Source organism: Gadus macrocephalus, chromosome 21, assembly GCF_031168955.1.
Source record: "Gadus macrocephalus chromosome 21, ASM3116895v1".
Lineage (NCBI taxonomy): Eukaryota > Metazoa > Chordata > Actinopteri > Gadiformes > Gadidae > Gadus > Gadus macrocephalus.
The window spans coordinates 1,340,321-1,361,516 of NC_082402.1; the positions used below are offsets into that span (position 1 = coordinate 1,340,321).

General features: G+C 45.6%; 4 protein-coding genes across 10 annotated transcripts in view; all 4 read left to right on the plus strand.

Annotated features, from left to right (window-relative positions):
* LOC132449387 (E3 ubiquitin-protein ligase TRIM39-like) overlaps positions 1-4,182 on the plus strand; it is a 9,673-nt gene extending 5,491 nt beyond the window's left edge. Inside the window, exons 1-2 of one of the 2 annotated variants that reach the window (XM_060040995.1) lie at positions 1,924-2,031; positions 2,140-4,182. In XM_060040995.1, coding sequence (XP_059896978.1) covers positions 2,142-3,764 — 1,623 coding nt within the window. In that variant the 5' untranslated portion in view covers positions 1,924-2,031; positions 2,140-2,141 and the 3' untranslated portion in view covers positions 3,765-4,182. Of the gene's footprint in view, positions 1-1,923; positions 2,032-2,139 lie in introns of those variants that run through there. The other variant, XM_060040996.1, reaches the window with a different exon arrangement.
* The window catches only part of LOC132449381 (zinc finger protein RFP-like), a 15,670-nt gene extending 5,459 nt beyond the window's left edge, over positions 1-10,211 (plus strand). The window contains exons 1-2 of one of the 3 annotated variants that reach the window (XM_060040980.1): positions 1,721-2,031; positions 8,199-10,211. In XM_060040980.1, the coding sequence (XP_059896963.1) occupies positions 1,721-2,031; positions 8,199-9,825 (1,938 nt within the window). In that variant the 3' untranslated portion in view covers positions 9,826-10,211. Of the gene's footprint in view, positions 1-1,720; positions 2,032-7,989; positions 8,091-8,198 lie in introns of those variants that run through there. The other 2 variants (XM_060040981.1, XM_060040982.1) reach the window with 2 other exon arrangements.
* The window catches only part of LOC132449383 (E3 ubiquitin-protein ligase TRIM39-like), a 50,013-nt gene that overhangs the window by 5,488 nt on the left and 23,329 nt on the right, over positions 1-21,196 (plus strand). Inside the window, exon 1 of one of the 2 annotated variants that reach the window (XM_060040988.1) lies at positions 1,901-2,031. The exons of the other annotated variant lie outside the window; for it this stretch is intronic. The gene's annotated coding sequence lies outside the window, so the exon portion shown is untranslated. Of the gene's footprint in view, positions 1-1,900; positions 2,032-21,196 lie in introns of those variants that run through there. 2 annotated transcript variants of the gene reach the window in all.
* LOC132449385 (zinc finger protein RFP-like) lies at positions 1,912-20,525 on the plus strand. Of its 3 annotated transcripts, none has more exons than XM_060040994.1 (2): positions 1,912-2,031; positions 18,528-20,525. In XM_060040994.1, exon 2 carries the CDS (start codon positions 18,530-18,532, stop codon positions 20,153-20,155), a length of 1,626 nt encoding a protein of 541 aa, XP_059896977.1. In that variant the 5' UTR covers positions 1,912-2,031; positions 18,528-18,529; the 3' UTR covers positions 20,156-20,525. The 3 variants fall into 3 exon arrangements, with proteins under 3 accessions (XP_059896977.1, XP_059896975.1, XP_059896976.1); XM_060040992.1 differs by lacking the exon at positions 1,912-2,031 and adding an exon at positions 7,990-8,090; XM_060040993.1 differs by lacking the exon at positions 1,912-2,031 and adding an exon at positions 18,271-18,416.

Sequence of the window (21,196 nt, forward strand, 5' to 3'; positions counted from 1 at the left end):
TATGACGACATATGGGGCCATATTCGAAATCGGAGCGTCTGAGCTTTCATTTTTCAAAGGCAGAGCAGGATACTGTGGCATCCCGCCACTTAAACCTCGGCCCGGGCGGGTCCGAGGTGGGGTGATTGACGGCGTATACCGCCACCACCCACTGAGTGGGGACGAAGAGCATCACTCTCTCCCCAATCAGCGAGATTGGGGGAAACCTGGCCGGAGAAAGCAAGGACATTTTAAAAGGAGGACGGGAGCAAGGAAGAAGGAAACGCTCTGGTCCGCGAGCGACTAGAGGCCCACGGAGGCCCTAGAGACCGCGATTACGTTATTTGTCCCAATTGTTTGCAATAAATGCCGAGTGCGGCTTAACCCTCACTACCACGTGTGATTCATACGTGGAACCCGGCACATTGGGGTAGCGGGTTGCCACAATACCTAGTGCTCGTTTTACACTGAACGCCGTTCCTAGCCGCTGGGGGTCCATAGGCAGGCTAGGGGAACTCATATTAACGTTAGAAACCTCATAAAGTGAAATGTTCATGCCATGGGACCGTTGAAACAAAGTGGCAGGGGTATATTTCCCATTCACTTGCCGTGATCTTTTCAAGGTTGAGGCTTCAGTTGAGGTTACCGTTTCTTCAAGTCAGGTAGAAAGCAGCGTCTGGCCAGCGGCTACAGGGGGTGTAGCTCTCTGCACCGGGAGATTCAACCCTGGTCTGATGAGCCGCTCCAGTGGTCCACCGATGGAGGGAGAGCCTGCGTGTTTATCAGGGGGCTCCTCCTCTGGTAGGAGCTGTGTCCGTCCACAGCTTGGACTGAGAGCGGTCTGCCCCATCTGGTGGTATGATGACCATGATGATATCTTGGTGATGTTCTGCGTGTTCCAGCAGGCTGGGCCTCTGTGTTGTGTTGTATTGTATTATAGTACCTAACTGTGTAGCCACTGCAGTAGCTGCTATCATGGCTGTAACACGGGGAATGGGTTAGCCTAGCGATTGTTGTCCTTGCACTTGGTTCAATGAACCTCCTTTCTGTACCGACGGTGATATATTGTTGCACTTCTTATGACAAATGTACTTATTGTAAGTCGCTTTGGATAAAAGAGTCTGCTAAAGGCCCTGAATATAAACGGTGTCGTGGCATCCGGCCTGTAGCTGTTTGACCTTTGGTTAAGGCGCAAGGTACCATGTCTCCACGTAGGCAACCCTGGGCTCGGCAGATTACGCAAATGAGTTATGTGTTAGATCATTTGTACGTCTCAGTAATATTCAGGACTCCTATCACTATAGGAGGGGGGGGGGGGGGGGGGGGTCCAAGGTTTGGTTGTTATCAGCCTGTGGCCATGACACGTGGAGCTCAGTTTCATAATCTATTTGGCCCGTTGTCAAGGGTCACGCCAACTCTCGAAGTGAAACTACAAAAGTGTGTAGAATATCTTTACACACTCGGTGGACTGGTTTATTTTACAGACTGTTAAACCACACACACACACACACACACACACACACACACACACACACACACACACACACACACACACACACACACACACACACACACACACACACACACACACACACACACACTTACTTTGCTCTCTGTGTGTTTCAGTTTAATTTGATCGGGGTTGGATAAAAAGTATTCGGGGAAGCCCAGGGAACCCAAATAGATCAACACCGATGAATCCCAGTCAGAGTCGCAATTCACCACTAAATCAACACAATGTATGACGTGTTCCTCAGGGTCTCTTTTAGGTCAACACAGAAGAGGAGAACATACATCAAGGCATTTGAAGAACCTCACACAGTGCATGAATTCAGGTGAGGTCACAGTGGGAAAGTTGAAACGGTATGTCAGTGAACTTTGTCCGTGGGGGCGGAGCCAGGAGTTGGGGGAGGAGAGGAGAGGACGACATGTTGAGGAAACAAAACGTTCAGAGAAACCAAACCCACCTGACGTGGAAGCAGTATTCTTGTTCAGGAGAAAAATAACACCCATTTCGGAAAAGATTGTCTGGCAGAAAGGAACAACGACAAGGTGAGTAAAACAGCACAACGTTCAGACAAGTAAAAACCTCTCTTCCCATTATGGAATGACAAGAATTATTGTGTTGCTCAATCCATAAACCTTGTCGTCTGTGTCTAGGAATGGCCTCTGCTACCACTTCCTGGTCTGAAGAGAACTTTTCATGTTCCATCTGTCTGGATGTGTTCAGCAGCCCAGTTTCCACTCCATGTGGACACAACTTCTGCAGAACCTGTGTTACTAAGTTCTGGGATGAACAAGTCAAGTACAAATGTCCCGTTTGCAACGAGCTTTTCAACACAAGACTTGATTTACGGGTCAATATCCTCTTTTCAGAGATGGTTGATCGGTTTGGAACGTCCCTACGAGTAAAAGAGCAGCCTTGTGTCGAATCAGCAGAAATTCCCTGTGACGTCTGTACTGGGACCCAGCTGAAGGCCGTGAAGTCCTGCCTAATGTGTCTTACCTCTTACTGCCAAACCCACCTGGAGCCACACCATAGAGTTGCAGGCCTGAAGAAACACCGGCTGGTCGAGCCTATGGACCGTCTGGACGACAGGATGTGTAAGAAACACGACCGACTTCTAGAGCTCTTCTGCAAGACTGAACAGGTGTGTGTGTGTCAGTTCTGCACAGAGACGGACCACAAGTCCCATCCTGTTATTCCTCTAAAGGAGGAATATGAAGTGAAGACGGCCCAGCTGGGGAAGATACAGGCTGAAGTTAAGCAGATGATCCAGGAGAGACAAAAGAATATTCAGGATATTAAAGACACAGTTAAACGCAGCAAAGCAGACGCAGACAGAGAGATAGCTGATGGTGTGCAGGTCCTCACTGCTCTGATGCGCTGCATTGAAAAGTGCCAGGATGATCTCAACCAAATGGTTAAAGAGAAACTGAAATCCACAGAGAAACAAGCTGAAGACCTCATCAAAGAGCTGGAGCAGGAAATAGAAGATCTGACCAATAGAAGCTCAGAGGTGAAGCGGCTCTCACACACTAAAGACCACCTCCACTTCCTCCAGGCCTTCAGATCCCTGAAGGATCCTCCACCCACCAGGGACTGGACCACGGTGGAGGTCCGTCCTCCGTCATACGTAGGGACCTTGAGGAGATCCCTGGATCAGCTGGAGGAGACACTGAACATGGAGATGAAGAAGCTGCGTGATGCTGAACTGAAGAGGGTCCAGCAGTATGAAGTAGATGTGACTCTGGATCCTGATACAACTCATCCCGAGCTCATCCTGTCTGAGGATGGGAAACAAGTACATGATGGAGGTGTAGTGAAGGAACTCCCAGACAACCCTAAGAGATTTACATGGTATAGATTTGTTCTCACGAGGCAGAGCTTCTCCTCAGGGAGATTTTACTTTGAGGTCCAGGTTAAAGACAAGACTGGATGGTTTGTAGGAGTGGCCAGAGAGTCCATCGACAGAAAGGATAAGGCAAATTGGACCCCTGAGGAGGGTTACTGGACTCTTCTCTACTTCCAGAATGGGTTGGTATTTAGAGATGACTCTCATGTCCGTCTCCCTCTGAGAGCTGAGCTACAGAAGGTGGGGGTGTTTGTTGATTATGATGAGGGTCTGGTCTCCTTCTATGATGTGGAAGCCAGGGTTCATCTCTGCTCTGCTACTGGCTGCACCTTCAGTGAGCCTCTCTTTCCAATCCTCTGCCCAGAAATACATAAAGGAGGTATAAACTCTGCCCCCCTGATCATCTCAATTGTCAATCAAACAGACTAGGACCTTTGTTTGGTAATAAAATAATCAAACAACCAAGACAACTAATGTTGTTTCCTGAATTAGAATCTCTACTATGTGAGGTATGAGAGAACTGTATTCATATCTTACTTTCATTTTTCACACGTCATTTAACAAGGAATAATTCATTAAGCCACTAACACTATACTATAAAAAAAATATAACCCATTATAACCTATAAGACTACGCTATAATGTTGAATGTCTTTTATCTGAATGTTTTTTTATATTTTTATTAATGAAAAAATTGTAATCAGATAATGTGAAATGTTGATTTTGCTAACATTATCATTGGTTGTTTTAACCTAACAGTAATATTAGTTTATTATTTTTGAATCATGTTTGTCAATACAATGTTTGTAAACTTTTGAGATTTGAATAAAAATTTACTAGAATGAGGACATCTTTTGTGGAATAGTTACATTATCAGTACAATATATATTCAGTGGAATAGGTACATTCTCAGTACAATATGTATTCAGTAGAATATATACATTCCCAGTACAATGTGTACTCAGTGGAATAGGTACATTCCCAGTACAATGTGTACTCAGTGGAATAGGTACATTCTCAGTATAATATTGTGGGAGTGTGTTCTGCTGGTGGCTGGTCTCAGCAGCCTCACCTGGCCCGAGTCAGACTGAGTGGACTCTGGGGGGGGGGGGGGGGGGGGGGGGGCTGCACACCTGTTGGGCATTGAGGGATCAATGGATCAATGACCGAGCCCGACATGTAAATGAGGTAACGGTGTGCCCAGTGAAGCTCTGTCAGGGGAGCGAGCGGCAGTCACTCATTCATCTGATCTACAGCTAGGACTCAACGGCCGTTCAATACGGTTCATAAACACACGGCCTGTTCACCACTCTGAGGCTGTACCTGGGATGAAGGGGGATACAAATAAAACGGAATAGAATTGAACGTCATGCATGAACGCGTGTCAACATGAATAGTGTGATGTGGTCAGCTGCTCTAGGGGGAAACACACCTCCCTTGATATCATTTAAACCTTTCAGACCCAACCACCATTAAAGGTGAAAAACTATCCGACCGGGTGTGGGTGTGATTAGCCGTTACAAGCCGTTTTAAAAAGATGCCTCTTCTGACATCACTAGTGGGCGTGTCCACACAGAGTAGGTGGACGCGCCCACCTGTGATGTAAGAAGAGGCGTCTTTTCACAGCGGCTGGTAATGGCTAATCACCCTCACACCTGGTGGTGTAACATGTCACCTTTAAACACTGTTCAGAGGAATGTTCTCTTTGAGACTCAACTTATTCCTCAACAAGAGCCTCTCTACAAACTGAGGAAGAAACCGTCCAATCAGAGACCAGAAGGACCCTGGTGGGACCAAGCGGGGGTCACAGGTCACCCAGCGGGGGTCAGAGGTCACCAAGCGGGGGTCACAGGTCACCCAGCGGGGGTCACAGGTCACCCAGCGGGGGTCACAGGTCACGGGGGGTACTCACCGACGGCTGCGTGGGCCGGCAGGTGTCCGTGGTGACCCGAGGAGACCCACCATCACGTAGCGTGATGGTGATGCTGCTCGTCATCTTCCCCGTCGCCGTGGAGCCGGCCTGGCCCGACTCCTCCTCAGCTTTTATGACGTATTCTGTCCAGCAGAAGATTATTCAGAACATGGATGGGTATTGTGGCAACCCTGATCGTCGGCGGCTGAGTTTGTCAAAGGAGACGCTCAAACAAGGGTTGCGGGTCAGCGATTTTGGGAACACGTGGGAACAAAGTTCATAAGTTCATCCTCTTAGGGGGTAAAAAGGGTGCTTGGTCCTTGAGCGCCCTCTGCCGTCTCCCTCCCCCAGGTGATCCTAATGTCCGTGATTGCCCGGGTGCGCTTGATGCGTGCTCCCGCGCCGCCGCGCTGAACGGCACATACCTCCCTCGGACTACCTGTCCGCGGAGAGGGCGCTGCCCCCGGTGCTGGCGTGGTTCGACCCCCCCAGTTGGATCGGGGTTGCCACAGTATGCCTTCTCTGTTCTAACCACATATGCTTCAGGTTACAGACTACTGACACACAACATGATACAAAGATAATAATACCTCATACATATCATGAAGTTACCTGCATTTATGACATTTAATACTGCATTGTTATTTTTATTTGATGGCGACACCATTGGTACGTTTTGTTATTGTTTCTGTGTCCGGGAAAGGGAGTCTGATTGGCTGAGCTGGTGACCTCGTGGTCATGTTGGTGACAAGGTGATTGACAGCTGACTGATGAGTGACGCGACACCTGATCATTCATTAGCGGGAAGAAAGAAACTGAATCCGGGGTTTATACCTTGTCAACTGTTTAATGTTACTTTGGACGAGACAATTAGTTATTCATTAACTCCTTCTTCCTCTTTCATGTGATTGTGGGCGTGCACATCTGGGAGAGTTCCTACAGCAGCGTAGCGCCAATAAGCAGCTTTTTGCTCTCTGTCACTGTTTGTTGAAAATTGTATCGGGGTTGGATAGAATGTATTCGGAGAAGCCCCGGGTCGCTTAACTCCAGAAAGAAGAGAACACACATCAACGCATTTGAATCGGCCAACGCAGCGGATGAATGCATTGCAGCCAGGGGTTAGGGGAGGACCCAGGGGTTATGGGAGGAGCCAGGGGTTAGGGGAGGACCCAGGGGTTATGGGAGGAGCCAGGGGTTAGGGGAGGAGCCAGGGGTTAGGGGAGGAGACAGGGGTTGGGGCGGAGGGGAGAGGACGTCATGTTGACGAAACGAAACTGCAGGCACAGGCCATCCGGCTGTGTTGTGGGGCATTCAAGACTTCATCAGTTGCAGCTCTACAGGTGGAGGTTGGAGAGTTACCATTATATTTGAGGCGTAGGCAGTTGTCCATGGTATACTGGACTAATTTGCAAGGGCACAAACAAGATCATCCAACCAAATCAGTTCTAGAGCCATGCTGGGAGCATGGGCGCACAAAGCTAAATAGTTTTGGATGGGTAGGAGATACCTCTGCCAGGGAGTTAGGGACATCCAATTTAACACATAGCTGTACAGTACCACTACCAGCAACTCCCCCTTGGCTTTTCCCCATGCCTACAGTAGATCTTGAAATTATTAAGAAATCAAAACAATGTTATGAATTTGGAGGGATGAATAGTTTGATACAACAGTATATAAGTGATAAGTATAACGGGTCAATTCAAATTTTTCCAGACGGGTCAAAAGATCCAGACACAGGTAGGACAGGGGCAGCAGTACACATACCACAGTTTAATGTATCAATTATCAAAATAACATCAGATCATTTAGCAGTATTCACAGTGGAGCTGTTAGCCATTTTATTGGCTCTCTGGTGGATAGAAGAGGGAAGGTCAAGTAGATGCATCATTTGCTCAGACTCAATGGCAGCTCTAATCAGCATTTCAAATGGCAAATCTACCTGTAGGCCTGATCTAGTTTATGAGGTTCTTCAGAGTTTGTTTAAAATAGAATGAATGCAAATAACGGTGGGCTTTTTATGGGTCCCATCCCATGCTGAAGTAGAAGGCAATGAGGTTGTCGACATGTTGGCAAAAAAGGCACTGAAACAGGATATACAGCTGGGTCTTCCATTAAGTAAATCTGAAGTTAAAACAATAATTAAATCAGAAATCAACAAGGTGTGGCAAGAACAATGGGATAGGGAAAATAAGGGTCGGTTCCTGCATAGAATCCAGAGGCAGGTGGTAACAAGGAGACAGGGCTGCTGGAACCGAAGATGTGAGGTTATCATCACAAGACTACGCATAGGGCACACATGTCTTAACCACAGTCTGAACATCATAGGCAAACATGAAACAGGGGTCTGCCCAAAATGTAATGGAAGAGAAACAGTGGAGCATGTTTTACTACAATGTGAATTAATTTGGAGAGAAGGGAGCTGTTGAAAAATGTTAAAGCTTTGGGTCAAACAAGCTTGACCTTAGAGGGTTTACTCTCCTTTTCCTCACTGAGACCACCAGCATGGAAACATGTATTGAGTTATCTAAAAGCAACAGGTTTATTTGACAGATTATAATTTAATCTGTGGTTTTTTATCTATATGATTTTGTTTATTTACTTTTGTTTGTTGTTGCATAGTTTATAACGAATAACCTCCATCGAAGCTCTAAAACAAACAGTAGGTGGCGGTAATGCGCCATATTGGTTTGCCAACCGCCAAATAAACTCAAAAGAAGAAGAAGAAGAAGAAACGAAACTGAAGGTTCAGATCAACCGAAGCAACCGACCTGGAAGCAGTGCGCTCGTTCAGGAGAAAAATAAAACGCATTTTGAAACACGCTGACGGATAGAAACAGCATCAAGGTCAGTAAAGAAGAACAACGTTCAGACAAGTTAAAACCTCTCTTTCCGTGATGGAATGACAAGAATATTGGTATTGCTCAATACATAAACGTTGTCGTCTGTGTCTAGGATGGCCTCTGCTAACACCTCCTGGTCTGAAGAGAACTTTTCATGTTCCATCTGTCTGGATGTGTTCAGCAGCCCAGTTTCCACACCATGTGGACACAACTTCTGCAGAACCTGTATTACTAAGTTCTGGGATGGACAAGTCAATTACAAATGTCCCGTTTGCAACGCGCTTTTCAACACAAGACCTGATTTACGGGTGAATATCCTCTTTTCAGAGATGGTTGATCGGTTTGGAACGTCCCTACGAGTAAAAGAGCAGCCTTGTGTTGAACCAGGAGAAGTTCCCTGCGACGTCTGTACTGGGACCCAGCTGAAGGCCGTGAAGTCCTGCCTAGTGTGTCTTATCTCTTACTGCCAAACCCACCTGGAGCCACACCATAGAGTCGCAGGCCTGAAGAAACATCGGCTGGTCGAGCCTATGGACCGTCTGGACGACAGGATGTGTAAGAAACACGACCGACTTCTGGAGCTCTTCTGCCAGACTGAACAGGTGTGTGTGTGTCTGTTGTGCACAGAGACGGACCACAAGTCCCATCCTGTTATTCCTCTGAAGGAGGAATATGAAGAGAAGACGGCCCAGTTGGGGAAGATAGAGGCTGAAGTTAAGCAGTTGATCAAGGAGAGACAAAAAAATATTCAGGAGATTAAAGACACAGTTAAACGCATCAAAGCAGACGCAGACAGAGAGATAGCTGATGGTGTGCAGGTCCTCACTGCTCTGATGCGCCGCATTGAAAAGTGGCAGGATGATCTCAACCAAATGGTTAAAGAGAAACTGAAATCCACTGAGAAACAAGCTGAAGACTTCATTAAAGAGCTGGAGCAGGAAATAGAAGATCTGACCAATAGAAGCTCAGAGGTGAAGCAGCTCTCACACACTAAAGAACACCTCCACTTCCTCCAGGCCTTCAGATCCCTGAAGGATCCTCCACCCACCAGGGACTGGACCACGGTGGAGGTCCGTCCTCCGTCATACGTAGGGACCTTGAGGAGATCCCTGGATCAGCTGGAGGAGACACTGAACATGGAGATGAAGAAGCTGAGTGATGCTGAACTGAAGAGGGTCCAGCAGTATGAAGTAGATGTGACTCTGGATCCTGATACAGCTCATCCCAAGCTCATCCTGTCTGAGGATGGGAAACAGGTACATGATGGAGGTGTAAAGAAGGAACTCCCAGACAACCCTAAGAAATTTACACAGTGTATATCTGTACTCACAAGGCAGAGCTTCTCCTCAGGGAGATTTTACTTTGAGGTCCAGGTTAAAGACAAGACTCTGTGGTCTTTAGGAGTGGCCAGAGAGTCCATCGACAGAAAAGATTGGACAGATCGGACCCCTGAGACGGGTTACTGGACTCTTCTCTACTACAACGATGTGTTGGTATTTAGAGATAACCCTGATGTCCGTCTCCCTCTGAGAGCTGAGCTCCAGAAGGTGGGGGTGTTTGTTGATTATGATGAGGGTCTGGTCTCCTTCTATGATGTGGAAGCCAGGGTGCATCTCTACTCTGCTACTGGCTGCATCTTCAGTGAGCCTCTCTATCCATTCCTCAGCCCAAGTCGCCATGATTACAGAGGTAACAACTCTGCCCCCCTGATCATCTCACCTGTCAATCAAACAGACTAGGACCTTTCATTGGTGATAAAATAATGAAACGACCAAAACAACTAATGTTGTTCCCTGAATTAGAATCTCTATTGTATGAGATTTTCCACACTTCATTTAACAAGGAGTAATTCATTAAGCCACTAACACTGTGTACTATAAAGAAATATAACCCATTATAACCTATAAGACTACATTATAATGTTCAATGTCTTTTATCTGAATGTTTTTTTATATTTTTAATTAATAAAAAAAATGTAATAAGATAATGTGAAACGTTGATTTTGATAACATTATCATTAGTTGTTTTAACCAAATAGTAATATTCCTTTATTATTTTTTAATGACAACACAATACAATGTTTGTAAACTTTTGAGATTTGAATAAAAATGTACTAAAAGTAGAATGAGGACATCTTCTGTGGAATAGGTACATTCTCAGTACAATATATATTCAGTGGAATAGGCACATTATCAGTACAAAATGTATTCAGTAGAATATATATATTATCAGAACAATATGTATTCAGTGGAGTAGGTACATTATCAGTACAATATGTATTCAGTAGAATAGAGACATCAGTACAATATGTATTCAGTGGAGTAGGTACATTCTCAGTTTGTAGGCCTATTCACTGGAATAAGTACAAACTCAGTATAATATGTATTCAGTGGAGTAGGTACATTCGGTGGGAGAGCAGCACGATGGGAACAAAGTGTGGGGAGATAAGAAGCAGGTGGGGATGTTTGTGGCAGCAGTGATAAACTCCACTAGAGACTCCACATCAAAGACAACGAGCACACAGACGATAGCTAAGGCAGCCTAGGATTATTTGGGGATGGAAGGGTTAAAATGGGAGGCTTTGGTAGCCGAGATAAATACACAGAGTAGTCAGGAGCCGGTGAGAAAACATCATAACCATGGTGAGAACCCTACAGTGGAATGCTGGGTGGCAAATGGCCGGGAGTTTAAATATTTTTTAAGAGAAATTAAAGGAAAACCACAAGTAATTCAAGAAGCATTCAAGAAACATTTTTGAAACCAGTGTTGGATTTTGTTATTTATGCATATGTAGGTATAAGAAGAGACAGGAGTGAAGGTGAAGGGGCAGGTGGAGGGTGGGTAACATTTATTAAGCGAGGTATATCATACAGGGTATTAGAAATAGGAACGGAACAAGAGTGAATAGTGGTGGAGGTATGGGAGGGGGAGAGGAGTTTGTTGTTGTTAATTACTATAATCCATGTAAAAGGTTAGAGTGGAAATTGCTATAAGTGAAAGATACAATTTCGCACGTTGAGCACACAATGGTGTGACTCGTTTATTTAGTCAAAGAGAAAAGCCGGAAATCAAAACGTGCTGCAGGTAAACAAATCCCGCATGGGCTCTGACGTCATGAGACGCCGTAATCCTTAAAGGGACAGCGATCCCTGAACCACCAAAACAGTAAATGACGACACAATTGAAAGAACAACACATAACAAAATACTGTAGGTGAATTATGTTACACTCACTGCAAGAGAATGATAAGCTAGTAAGGATTAAAGGTATTGAAAGACACAAGATAATATGGTTCGAGACTTCAATGCTCGTAACACAATGTGGGGAGGGAATCACACAGACACGAATGGGAAAGTGATTGAAGAGTTAATGGAGGACAGGAATCTTGTTTGTTTGAATGATGGGAGGGGGACAAGGATGGATATAAGAACAAGTAATGAGTCCGTGTTGGATCTGACGTTGGTGTCAGTAAGTTTGGTAGTAAAAATAGAAGGGAAAGGTATGGCGACACATTAGTGCCATAATTCACTAATGTGATAAAAGATGCATTCGGCCGTATTATATTATTCCACGCGTGGAGATGTTAACTGCGAGCGCGCAAATGATCTCTGCATGCGTGCAAATTACCTCTGCACGCGCAAAACAGCCTCTCGCACGCGCAAATTACCTCAGCGCGCGCAAAACAGCCTCTCGCGCGTAACAGCTTCTCGCAAAGGTTGTTTTTACGCTCGCTCGAATTTAATTTTGGCACTATGGGGGAGGGAACCAAGGCAGGGCGGGCTTTCCTATGATTGGCCGTTTCTGAAGCGCGATATTTGATTGACAGCCCTCCTCTCATTCAATTCTGAATTGTTCAGTAAATGGCTGAAACGATAGTTACGTATTTTAACTCCAGATTCTATGAGTATAGGCGCAGCCTTTTAAGTGTCGGCCTCATTGTCCTTTAAATAGCAGAAGAAAAGCTGTTTATTGGGAGCAGAACGTCCGCCGGCGCCCGACTATATCTGCGAAATGCGGACGTCGTTGAGGCACGCCGCACGCGGACGTAATTGAGGCCCACGCTGTTGGTGGTCGGGGATTACACATTTTTCAGTGCTACGGCTCACGCCTAGGGATAACCCAATAGCAATAGCCTTAAAAGGCTGTTCCTATACTCATAGAATCTAGAGTTACAATACGTAACTATCGTTTCAGCCAATTCAGAATTGAATGAGAGGAAGGCTGAGGAGGGCTGTCAATCAAATATCGCGCTTCAGAAACGGCCAATCATAGGAAAGCCCGCCCTGCCTTGGTTCCCTCCCCCATAGTGCCAAAATTAAATTCGAGCGAGCGTAAAAACATCTTTCGCGAGAGGCTGTTACGCGCGAGAGGCTGTTTTGCGCGCGTTGAGGTAATTTGCGCACGCGAGAGGCTGTTTTGCGCGCGCAGAGGTAATTTGCGCGCGCGCAGAGGTCTTTTGCGCGCTCGCAGTTAATATCTACGCGTGTGGAATAATATAATACGCCCGAATGCATCTTTTATCACATTAGTGAATTATGGCACTAATGTGTCGCCATAGATAGGAAGTTAGTTCCTTGGTGGACAGAGGAGTGTTCCGAGGCATTTAAAGCCCGAAACAAAGCATTTAAGAAAGTCAAAAGAGAGCATAATACACAAAGTCTGGTGGAGTATCAGAGGGCACAGGCACTGGTAGAGAGAGTTACTAAGAGAACACAGAGGGTCAGCTGGAGACCGTTTAGTGGTAAGATAGGAAGAACTACACCGGTAGGAGAAGTGTGGGGAATGATGAGGAAGATGGGAGGAGATAGAAGAGAGTGGGAGTACCCAGTGATTACGTTAGAGGAGCAAACTGCAATATGGGATAAAGATAAGGCTGATTTGATGGCCAAGTCTTTAGCTGAGGTGCATAGTGTTGATCAGTTGACAGTGGAAGGGAGAAGGAGAAGAGAAGTTACTTTGAGTAATTATCCTGATGTGCTAGAGTAGATACTAGGGAGAAAATAGATGATGGAGTTACAATGGCAGAGCTTGTGAGAGCAATTAAAAAAGCTATGCCCTCAGCTCCAGGGGGAGATCAGGTGAGCTATGTAATGTTCAAACATCTAGGAGGAAGAGGAATGGTAAAATTGTTAGAACTATATAATAGAGTATGGGTGGAGGGAAAGTTACCAAGTGTATGGAAGGAAGCGGTGGTGATTCAGATTAGGAAACCAGGGAAAGATCCAGGTAAACCTTCTAGTTATAGGCCAATAGTGTTAACGTCTAATATATGTAAAATAATGGAGAGATTGGTGACAGAAAGGTTAACGTGTGAGCTTGAGAAGAAAGGGTTGTTGACAAGTTGTCAAAGTGGTTTCAGAAAAGGGAGACATACAATGGATGCAGTGGTAAGGCTTGAAAATGAGATACGGAAAGCACAGGCAAACAAAGAGCCAGTAGTGATAGTGTTTTTTGATATCGAAAAAGCATATGACATGATGTGGAAGGAAGGTTTGTTAATTAAGTTGTACAAGATGGGCGTAGGTGGAAGGGTTTTAACTGGATAAAGAATTTTTTGTTTGACAGAAAAATACAAGTCCGGATTGGTTCTGAAATGTCAAGTAAGTATATGGTGGGGAATGGCACTCCCCAAGGAAGTGTAATTAGTCCTTTATTGTTTATAATCATGATAAAGGATTTTTTTTCAAAGGTACCAGAGGATATAGGAAGTTCACTGTTTGCAGACGATGGGGCTTTGTGGAAAAGGGGAAGAAATGTGATGAATATTATTAGTAAAGTCCAGTCTGCAATTGATGGGGTGACAGAGTGGGGATTTGACTGGGGGTGCAGATTTTCAGTAGAGAAAACTCAAACTGTATTTTTCACAAGGAAAAGAATTGAGGATGGGATGAAATTGAGGATGTATGGGAAAGAGTTGGATCATTTAAATATTTGGGAGTTATTTTTGATTCTAGGGTAACATGGGCAGACCATATTAGGAAGATTGAGGATAAATGCAAAAAGGTAATGAATGTGATGAGATGTTTGACTGGTAGGGATTGGGGAGCGAGCTGTTCAGCTTTAAAGACTATATATGTAGCTATGATCAGATCTGTGTTTGATGATGGGTGCCTAGTGTATGGGTCAGCCGCAGTGTCTCTCTTGAGAGAGCTGGACGTGATTCAGGCCAAGGCATTAAGGGTATGCAGTGGGGCTTTAAACCATCACCAGTGGACGTGATTCAGACCAAGGCATTAAGGGTATGCAGTGGGGCTTTAAACCATCACCAGTGGACGTGATTCAGGCCAAGGCATTAAGGGTATGCAGTGGGGCTTTAAACCATCACCAGTGGACGTGATTCAGGCCAAGGCATTAAGGGTATGCAGTGGGGCTTTAAACCATCACCAGTGGACGTGATTCAGGCCAAGGCATTAAGGGTTTGCAGTGGGGCTTTAAACCATCACCAGTGCCTGCTCTGCAGGTAGAAATGGGGGAAATGCCACTGGAGTTGAGAAGGAAACAATTGATGGGAAACTATTGGGCAAATCTGCGAGGGCACAGTGAGTCTCACCCCACAAAAGGAGTGTTGAAAGAGTGCTGGGTTTATGGGAAGTGTGAGAGGAATCCTTTTGGTCGGGTGGGGAATGATATAGCGAAAGAGTTTGGTGTGGGTGAATTGAAGCTCAGTCCAACAGTGGTATATCCAATAATGCCGCCATGGAGGATGGTGTGGCCAGAGGTGGACTGGTGTGTGTTGGATATAAAGAAGAGAGAGAGAGAACAGATAGACCTGGCAAGTGTTTTTAATATTCATCTTCTTATAGAGCACAGTGAGTATGTTCATGTTTTTACAGATGGTGCCAAACAACCTGAGACAGGAGTGACAGGTTTTGGAGCAGCTGTTCCATCAGAAAGAATAGAGTTTAATAGAAGAACTTCAGATAATTTAAGCGTGTATACAGTGGAGACGTTGGGGGTGCTGGTCGCATTAAAATGGGTGGAATCAAGTACAGTGGAAACGATTGATCTGTACGGATTCAGCATCAGTTTTGGCAAGTATGAGGTCGTTTTACTCAAGTAGTCGCCAGGGTTTGTTATATGAAGTTCTACAGTCAATTACGGGAATCGTTCAGCAGGGGAGGCAAATAACATTTTTATGGGTTCCAGCTCATGTAGGGGTGAAGGGAAATGAGAAAGCCGATAAGATGGCGAAGAAGGCATTGGAGAAGGAAAAAATAGAAATGAATATCAGTTTAAGTAAGGCAGAAGTTAAAAGCCTGATATGGGAAAAAGTTAACAATGTGGCAAGACAAATGGGACAATGAGGAGAAAGGGAGATATTTATATAATATTCAAAAAGAGTGTTAATGTTAAAATAAGGTATAGTGGTCAGAGGAAGAATGAATTTGATAGGAAAACACCCCACTGGATTATGTGAGGGGTGCCAGGTAGAGGAGACAGTGGAACATGTTTTAATGAACTGTTGTGGTTATGGGATGGAGAGGGAAAGTATGAAAAATCTATTGAGAGAATTGGGTATGCAGGAGTATACTTTGGAAAATATTTTAAGATTAGTGAAGAGGAATTGTATAAAAGTATTGTTTGGCTTTTTGAGAGAAACAGGGTTATATGATAGGATATAGAGTAGAAAGAAGGTGTGAATGAGTGAGTGTTTGGAGACGGGAGGAGCAGGAGTCGATGGAGACAGGAGGAGGATGACAAGAAGAAGGAGGAGGGTTGAAAGTATTTGGGGAAGCACCAGAAACCCGGGTCGATCAACGCCGATGAATCCAAGTTCCAGTCGCAAGTCACCCCTAAATCACCACAATGTCTCTTGTTGTGGTTATGGGGACAGGACGAGAGGACCCAAACGCTTGACAGGGAGGCAGAGACGGGGTGGAAAGGAAATGGGGTTGATTGGAACAAGGGGTAACGACAAGCCGGGGCTAGGCAAGCGGTGGTCAGGCAGGCGAGAGGGTTCAGTAACAGACGGGCAGTCAGGCAGGCAGGGGCTCGGCGGTAGGCGTGTAGTCAGGCAGGCGAGGATTCGGCAACGGGTAAACAGGGTGACGGACGGAGAACTACAGAAGAGGGAAAAGGGTTACTGGAGGACAGGGAAAACGGACTGGATTTAGTTTAACGCTGGTAGGACCGATACTGACAGTAGGGGATAGTAAAAGAAGAACTGGCGCCGGCTGATTGGAGACCCCGGCTGAAGTAGGGAAAGGCGATTGCAGAATGCAGACAGGTGTGTTGAGAGAGTGAGGACCAATGGCGCCAAGCGGCCACTAGATGGGGGTGTTGGACCGTGTAGCAGGACGTGGCTTGTTTTGCACCTGCTATCTTTTAACTCCAGAAAGAAGAGAACACACATCAACGCATTTGAAGAGGCCAACACAGGTAGTCATTTAGTAAGTTAGGTTCTTTATTGTCCCCAAGGGGATAATTGTTCTCACACAGTCAAGTCAAGTTGGTTTCAGGGCAGCATTCAAGAGACAGAACACAGTGTAGCAACACTGTGGCACACAGATATCAAATAAATTATTTCCCCACATATACAACAGATAAACCCTCTTCCCAAAAATTCCACAGAAAAACATGCAGACAGAAATAAACATGACATGAACCATATACAGTGATGAAAAATCGACATATTTTTGTTCACTGCTATGATAGCTGAGGGGACTAAACTTTTTTTTTTTTGGGCTTTGCTCCGGTTCATTACCCTATATCTGCGGCCAGATGGGAGTGATTTGAAGAATTGGCTAAGGGAATGGTCAGGGACGCTGACTATTACACGAGCCAGGGGTGCTACAGCAAGCTCATTTGCCTCTGACAGGCTGGGGGTGGGGGGGGGGTGATTATCTTGGATGCTATGTATGGGATTTTGAGGAGTCTGTTTTCGCTGGTGACAGTGAGCAGCGTGAAGTAGCAGGGGGAACAGTACACTAGGATGGGTTGGATGATGCTTTTGTAGAGGAGTAAGAGGTGGTGGGGGGGCCACAGACAGTGATTTCAGTTTGCGTGTGACATAAAGCCGTGGATAGGGTTAATGACATGTTGGTTGAAGTTGAGTTTGTTATCTATGGTGAGCCCTAGGTATTTGAAACTGTTGACTAGTTCAACTGGTTGTCCTCTGATGAATGTGCGATTGAATGTAGGAGGTGTCTTGGCTGTGTGTATGACCTTTTCCTTTGTTTTGTCATTGTTTAACTGGAGATAGTTGTCCGTGCACCACTGTGAAAACTGTGTGGTTGACTGTTGGTATTCTGTGGTGGAATTGTTGTCACTGAGTAGACCTATTATGGCCGTGTCGTCTGCATCTTTATAGTACGTGGTGATGGGGGCTGGGCTGCTGCAGTCATTTGTGTAGAGGGTACACAGAAATGGACTGAGGACGCAGCCCTGAGGTGCTCCGGTGTTGGTGATGAGGGTTGATGATGTTGCTGTGCCTACTTTCACTGCATGTGGTCTGTTGCTGAGGATATTGTATATCCAGTGAAGGTGGAGTGGGATAATGTCCAGATGTTTGAGCGTCTCGATGACCTGGTGCCGCTGGATTGTGTTGAATGCAGAGGTGATGTCGACGCACAGGACTGATGCTAAGTGGTTTGGTGTCTGGAGATGGTGGAGGAGGGAGCGGAGGAGGCATGCCACTGCGTCCTCCGTCCCACGTTTCGGCCTGTGTGCAAACTGGTGAGGGTCCAGCTGTGGTCCGACGGTTGACAGGATGAGGTGAGGCATTATCTTCTCCATGCACTTCGTTATGATGGGCGTGTGTGCAACCGGACGGAGGTGGTTGGGCTCTGACTGGCGGGGTTTTGGGGGTATTGGTGCAACGGTTGAGGTCTTCCATAGGTCGGAAACTTTAGCTGTTCTGTATGAATCCAACAAGACGGAGTGGAAGACTGGGCAGTGCTCCGTGGCACAGAGCTTTAGCACCCTTGCCGGGATGCCATCCAGCCCTGGGGCCTTGCCAATTTTGCACCTGGCCAGCTGTGGCTGTACACCCTCCTGAGTGAAGGGTGGGTGCTGGGGTTCTACCAGCGCCTCCACAGGAGGCGGTGTAGTCCTGGGTGTCAAACCGGTTAAAAAACCTGTTCAGGGAGTTAGCAAAGTGCATGAACGCAGTGCAGCCATGTGTCGTGTGGGCGGAGCCAGGAGTTAGGGGAGGAGCCAGGGGTTAGGGGAGGAGCCAGGGGTTAGGGGAGGAGGGGAGAGGACGTCAGGTGGAGGAAACGAAACTTAAGGTTCAGATCAACCAAAGCACCCGACGTGGAAGCAGTTCTCTCGGTCAGGAGGAAAATAAAACGCGTTTTGAAACACGCTGACGGACTGAAACTACATCAAGGTGAGTAAAGAAGCACAACTCTGAGAGAAGTTAAAAACACTACTGCCGTTATGGAATTAAAAATATAATAATGGTATTGCTCAATACATGAACCTTGTCGTCTGTGTCTAGGAATGGCCTCTGCTAACACTTCCTGGCCTGAAGAGAACTTTTCATGTTCCATCTGTCTGGATGTGTTCAGCAGCCCAGTTTCCACACCGTGTGGACACAACTTCTGCAGAACCTGTATTACTAAGTTCTGGGATGAACAAGTCAAGTACAAATGTCCCGTTTGCAACGAGCTTTTCAACACAAGACCTGATTTACGGGTCAATATCCTCTTTTCAGAGATGGTTGATCGGTTTGGAACGTCCCTACGAGTAAAAGAGCAGCCTTGTGTTGAACCAGGAGAAGTTCCCTGTGACGTCTGTACTGGGACCCAGCTGAAGGCCGTGAAGTCCTGCCTAGTGTGTCTTATCTCTTACTGCCAAACCCACCTGGAACCACACCATAGAGTCGCAGGCCTGAAGAAACATCGGCTGGTCGAGCCTATGGACCGTCTGGACGACAGGATGTGTAAGGAACACGACCGACTTCTGGAGCTCTTCTGCAAGACTGAACAGGTGTGTGTGTGTCAGTTCTGCACAGAGACGGACCACAAGTCACATCCTGTTATTCCTCTCAAGGAGGAATATGAAGTGAAGACGGCCCAGCTGGGGAAGATAGAGGCTGAAGTTAAGCAGTTGATCCAGGAGAGACAAAAAAATATTCAGGAGATTAAAGACACAGTTAAACGCAGCAAAGCAGACGCAGACAGAGAGATAGCTGATGGTGTGCAGGTCCTCACTGCTCTGATGCGCCGCATTGAAAAGTGCCAGGATGATCTCAACCAAATAGTTAAAGAGAAACTGAAATCCACAGAGAAACAAGCTGAAGACCTCATCAAAGAGCTGGAGCAGGAAATAGAAGATCTGACCAATAGAAGCTCAGAGGTGAAGCAGCTCTCACACACTAAAGACCACCTCCACTTCCTCCAGGCCTTCAGATCCCTGAAGGATCCTCCACCCACCAGGGACTGGACCACGGTGGAGGTCCGTCCTCCGTCATACGTAGGGACCTTGAGGAGATCCCTGGATCAGCTGGAGGAGACACTGAACATGGAGATGAAGAAGCTGCGTGATGCTGAACTGAAGAGGGTCCAGCAGTATGAAGTAGATGTGACTCTGGATCCTGATACAGCTCATCCCTGGCTCATCCTGTCTGAGGATGGGAAACAAGTACATGATGGAGGTGTGAGGAAGGTACTCCCAGACAACCCCAAGAGATTTACATGGTGTATATATGTTCTCCTGAGGCAGAGCTTCTCTTCAGGGAGATTTTACTTTGAGGTCCAGGTTAAAGACAAGACTCTATGGTGGTTAGGAGTGGTCAGAGAGTCCATCAACAGAAAAGTTCTGACAGAGCGGACCCCTGAGAACGGTTACTGGACTCTTCACTACAACAAGGATGTGTTGTTATTTAGAGATAACCCTTCTGTCCGTCTCCCTCTGAGAGCTGGGCTCCAGAAGGTGGGGGTTTTTGTTGATTATGATGAGGGTCTGGTCTCCTTCTATGATGTGGAAGCCAGGGTGCATCTCTACTCTGCTACTGGCTGCACCTTCAGTGAGCCTCTCTATCCACTCCTCAGCCCAGGTCCCCGTGTTTATGAAGGTAACAACTCTGCCCCCCTCATCATCTCACCTGTCAATCAAATAGACTAGGACCTTTGTTTGGTAATAGAATAATAAAATAACCAAAACAACTAATGTTGTTTCCTGAATTAGAATCTCTACTATGTGAGGTCTGAGAGAACTTTATTCATATCTTACTTTTCACTGAACTATAAAAAGATATAACCCGATATAAGACTACACTATAATGTTCAATGATTTTTATCTGATTGTTTTTTTATATTTTTAATTAATGAAAAAATTGTAATCAGATAATGTGAAACATTGAATTTGATAACATTATCATTAGTTGTTTTAACCAAATAGTTATATTCCTTTATTATTTTTGAATCATATTTGACAACACAATACAATGTTTGTAAACTTTTGAGATTTGAATAAAAATGTTCTAAAAGTAGAATGAGGACATCTTCTGTGGAATAGTTACATTCTCAGTACAACATGTATTCAGTAGAATAGGTAAATTCTCAGCGCAATATGTATTCAGTAGAATAGGTACATTCTCAGTCACCAAGCGGGGGTCACATGTCACCCAGCGTGGGTCACAGGCAGGGGTGGACTGGGACAAAAATTCAGCCCTGGCATTTTCTGTCCAGACCAGCCCACTACATTATCAGCACTAGGGGTGGGGCGAGACGAACGGGAAGAACCCTGTATGTACCTTATTAAAACAATTTAATCAAGTACATACATCCGAATAGTCGTACGGCACTGAAAATAGCAGTTGTTGCTTTTTTTTGTTTTTGTATTTCAAGTTGGTGTCTCTTGTGCTGCTGACAAGAAAGGTGTGAAACCTGAACAGGAAGTTAACAGACATCCTGCGGTCGCTGCATCTCCAACCCCCATGCCTACATATCTACATAACCCTTGTTATATATCACACTTGATCCAACGCTAACTTCTCTCTTGCAGTTTTTAGTCTGTGAATGTGAAAATCGTTTGGTGTAAGCCCAGCATTAGTTAAAACCAGACTCGGACAATAATAACAAAATATCATGACAAAAATCTAAATAGAAACATATTACAGAGAGTAGCAGCATTCGAGCTGAAACTCATTTGTTTAAACTGTGA

Bases quoted from the DNA above. Each gene is read 5' to 3' on its own strand.
- LOC132449385 (XM_060040994.1), top strand. From the start codon at position 18,530: ATGGCCTCTGCTAACACTTCCTGGCCTGAAGAGAACTTTTCATGTTCC.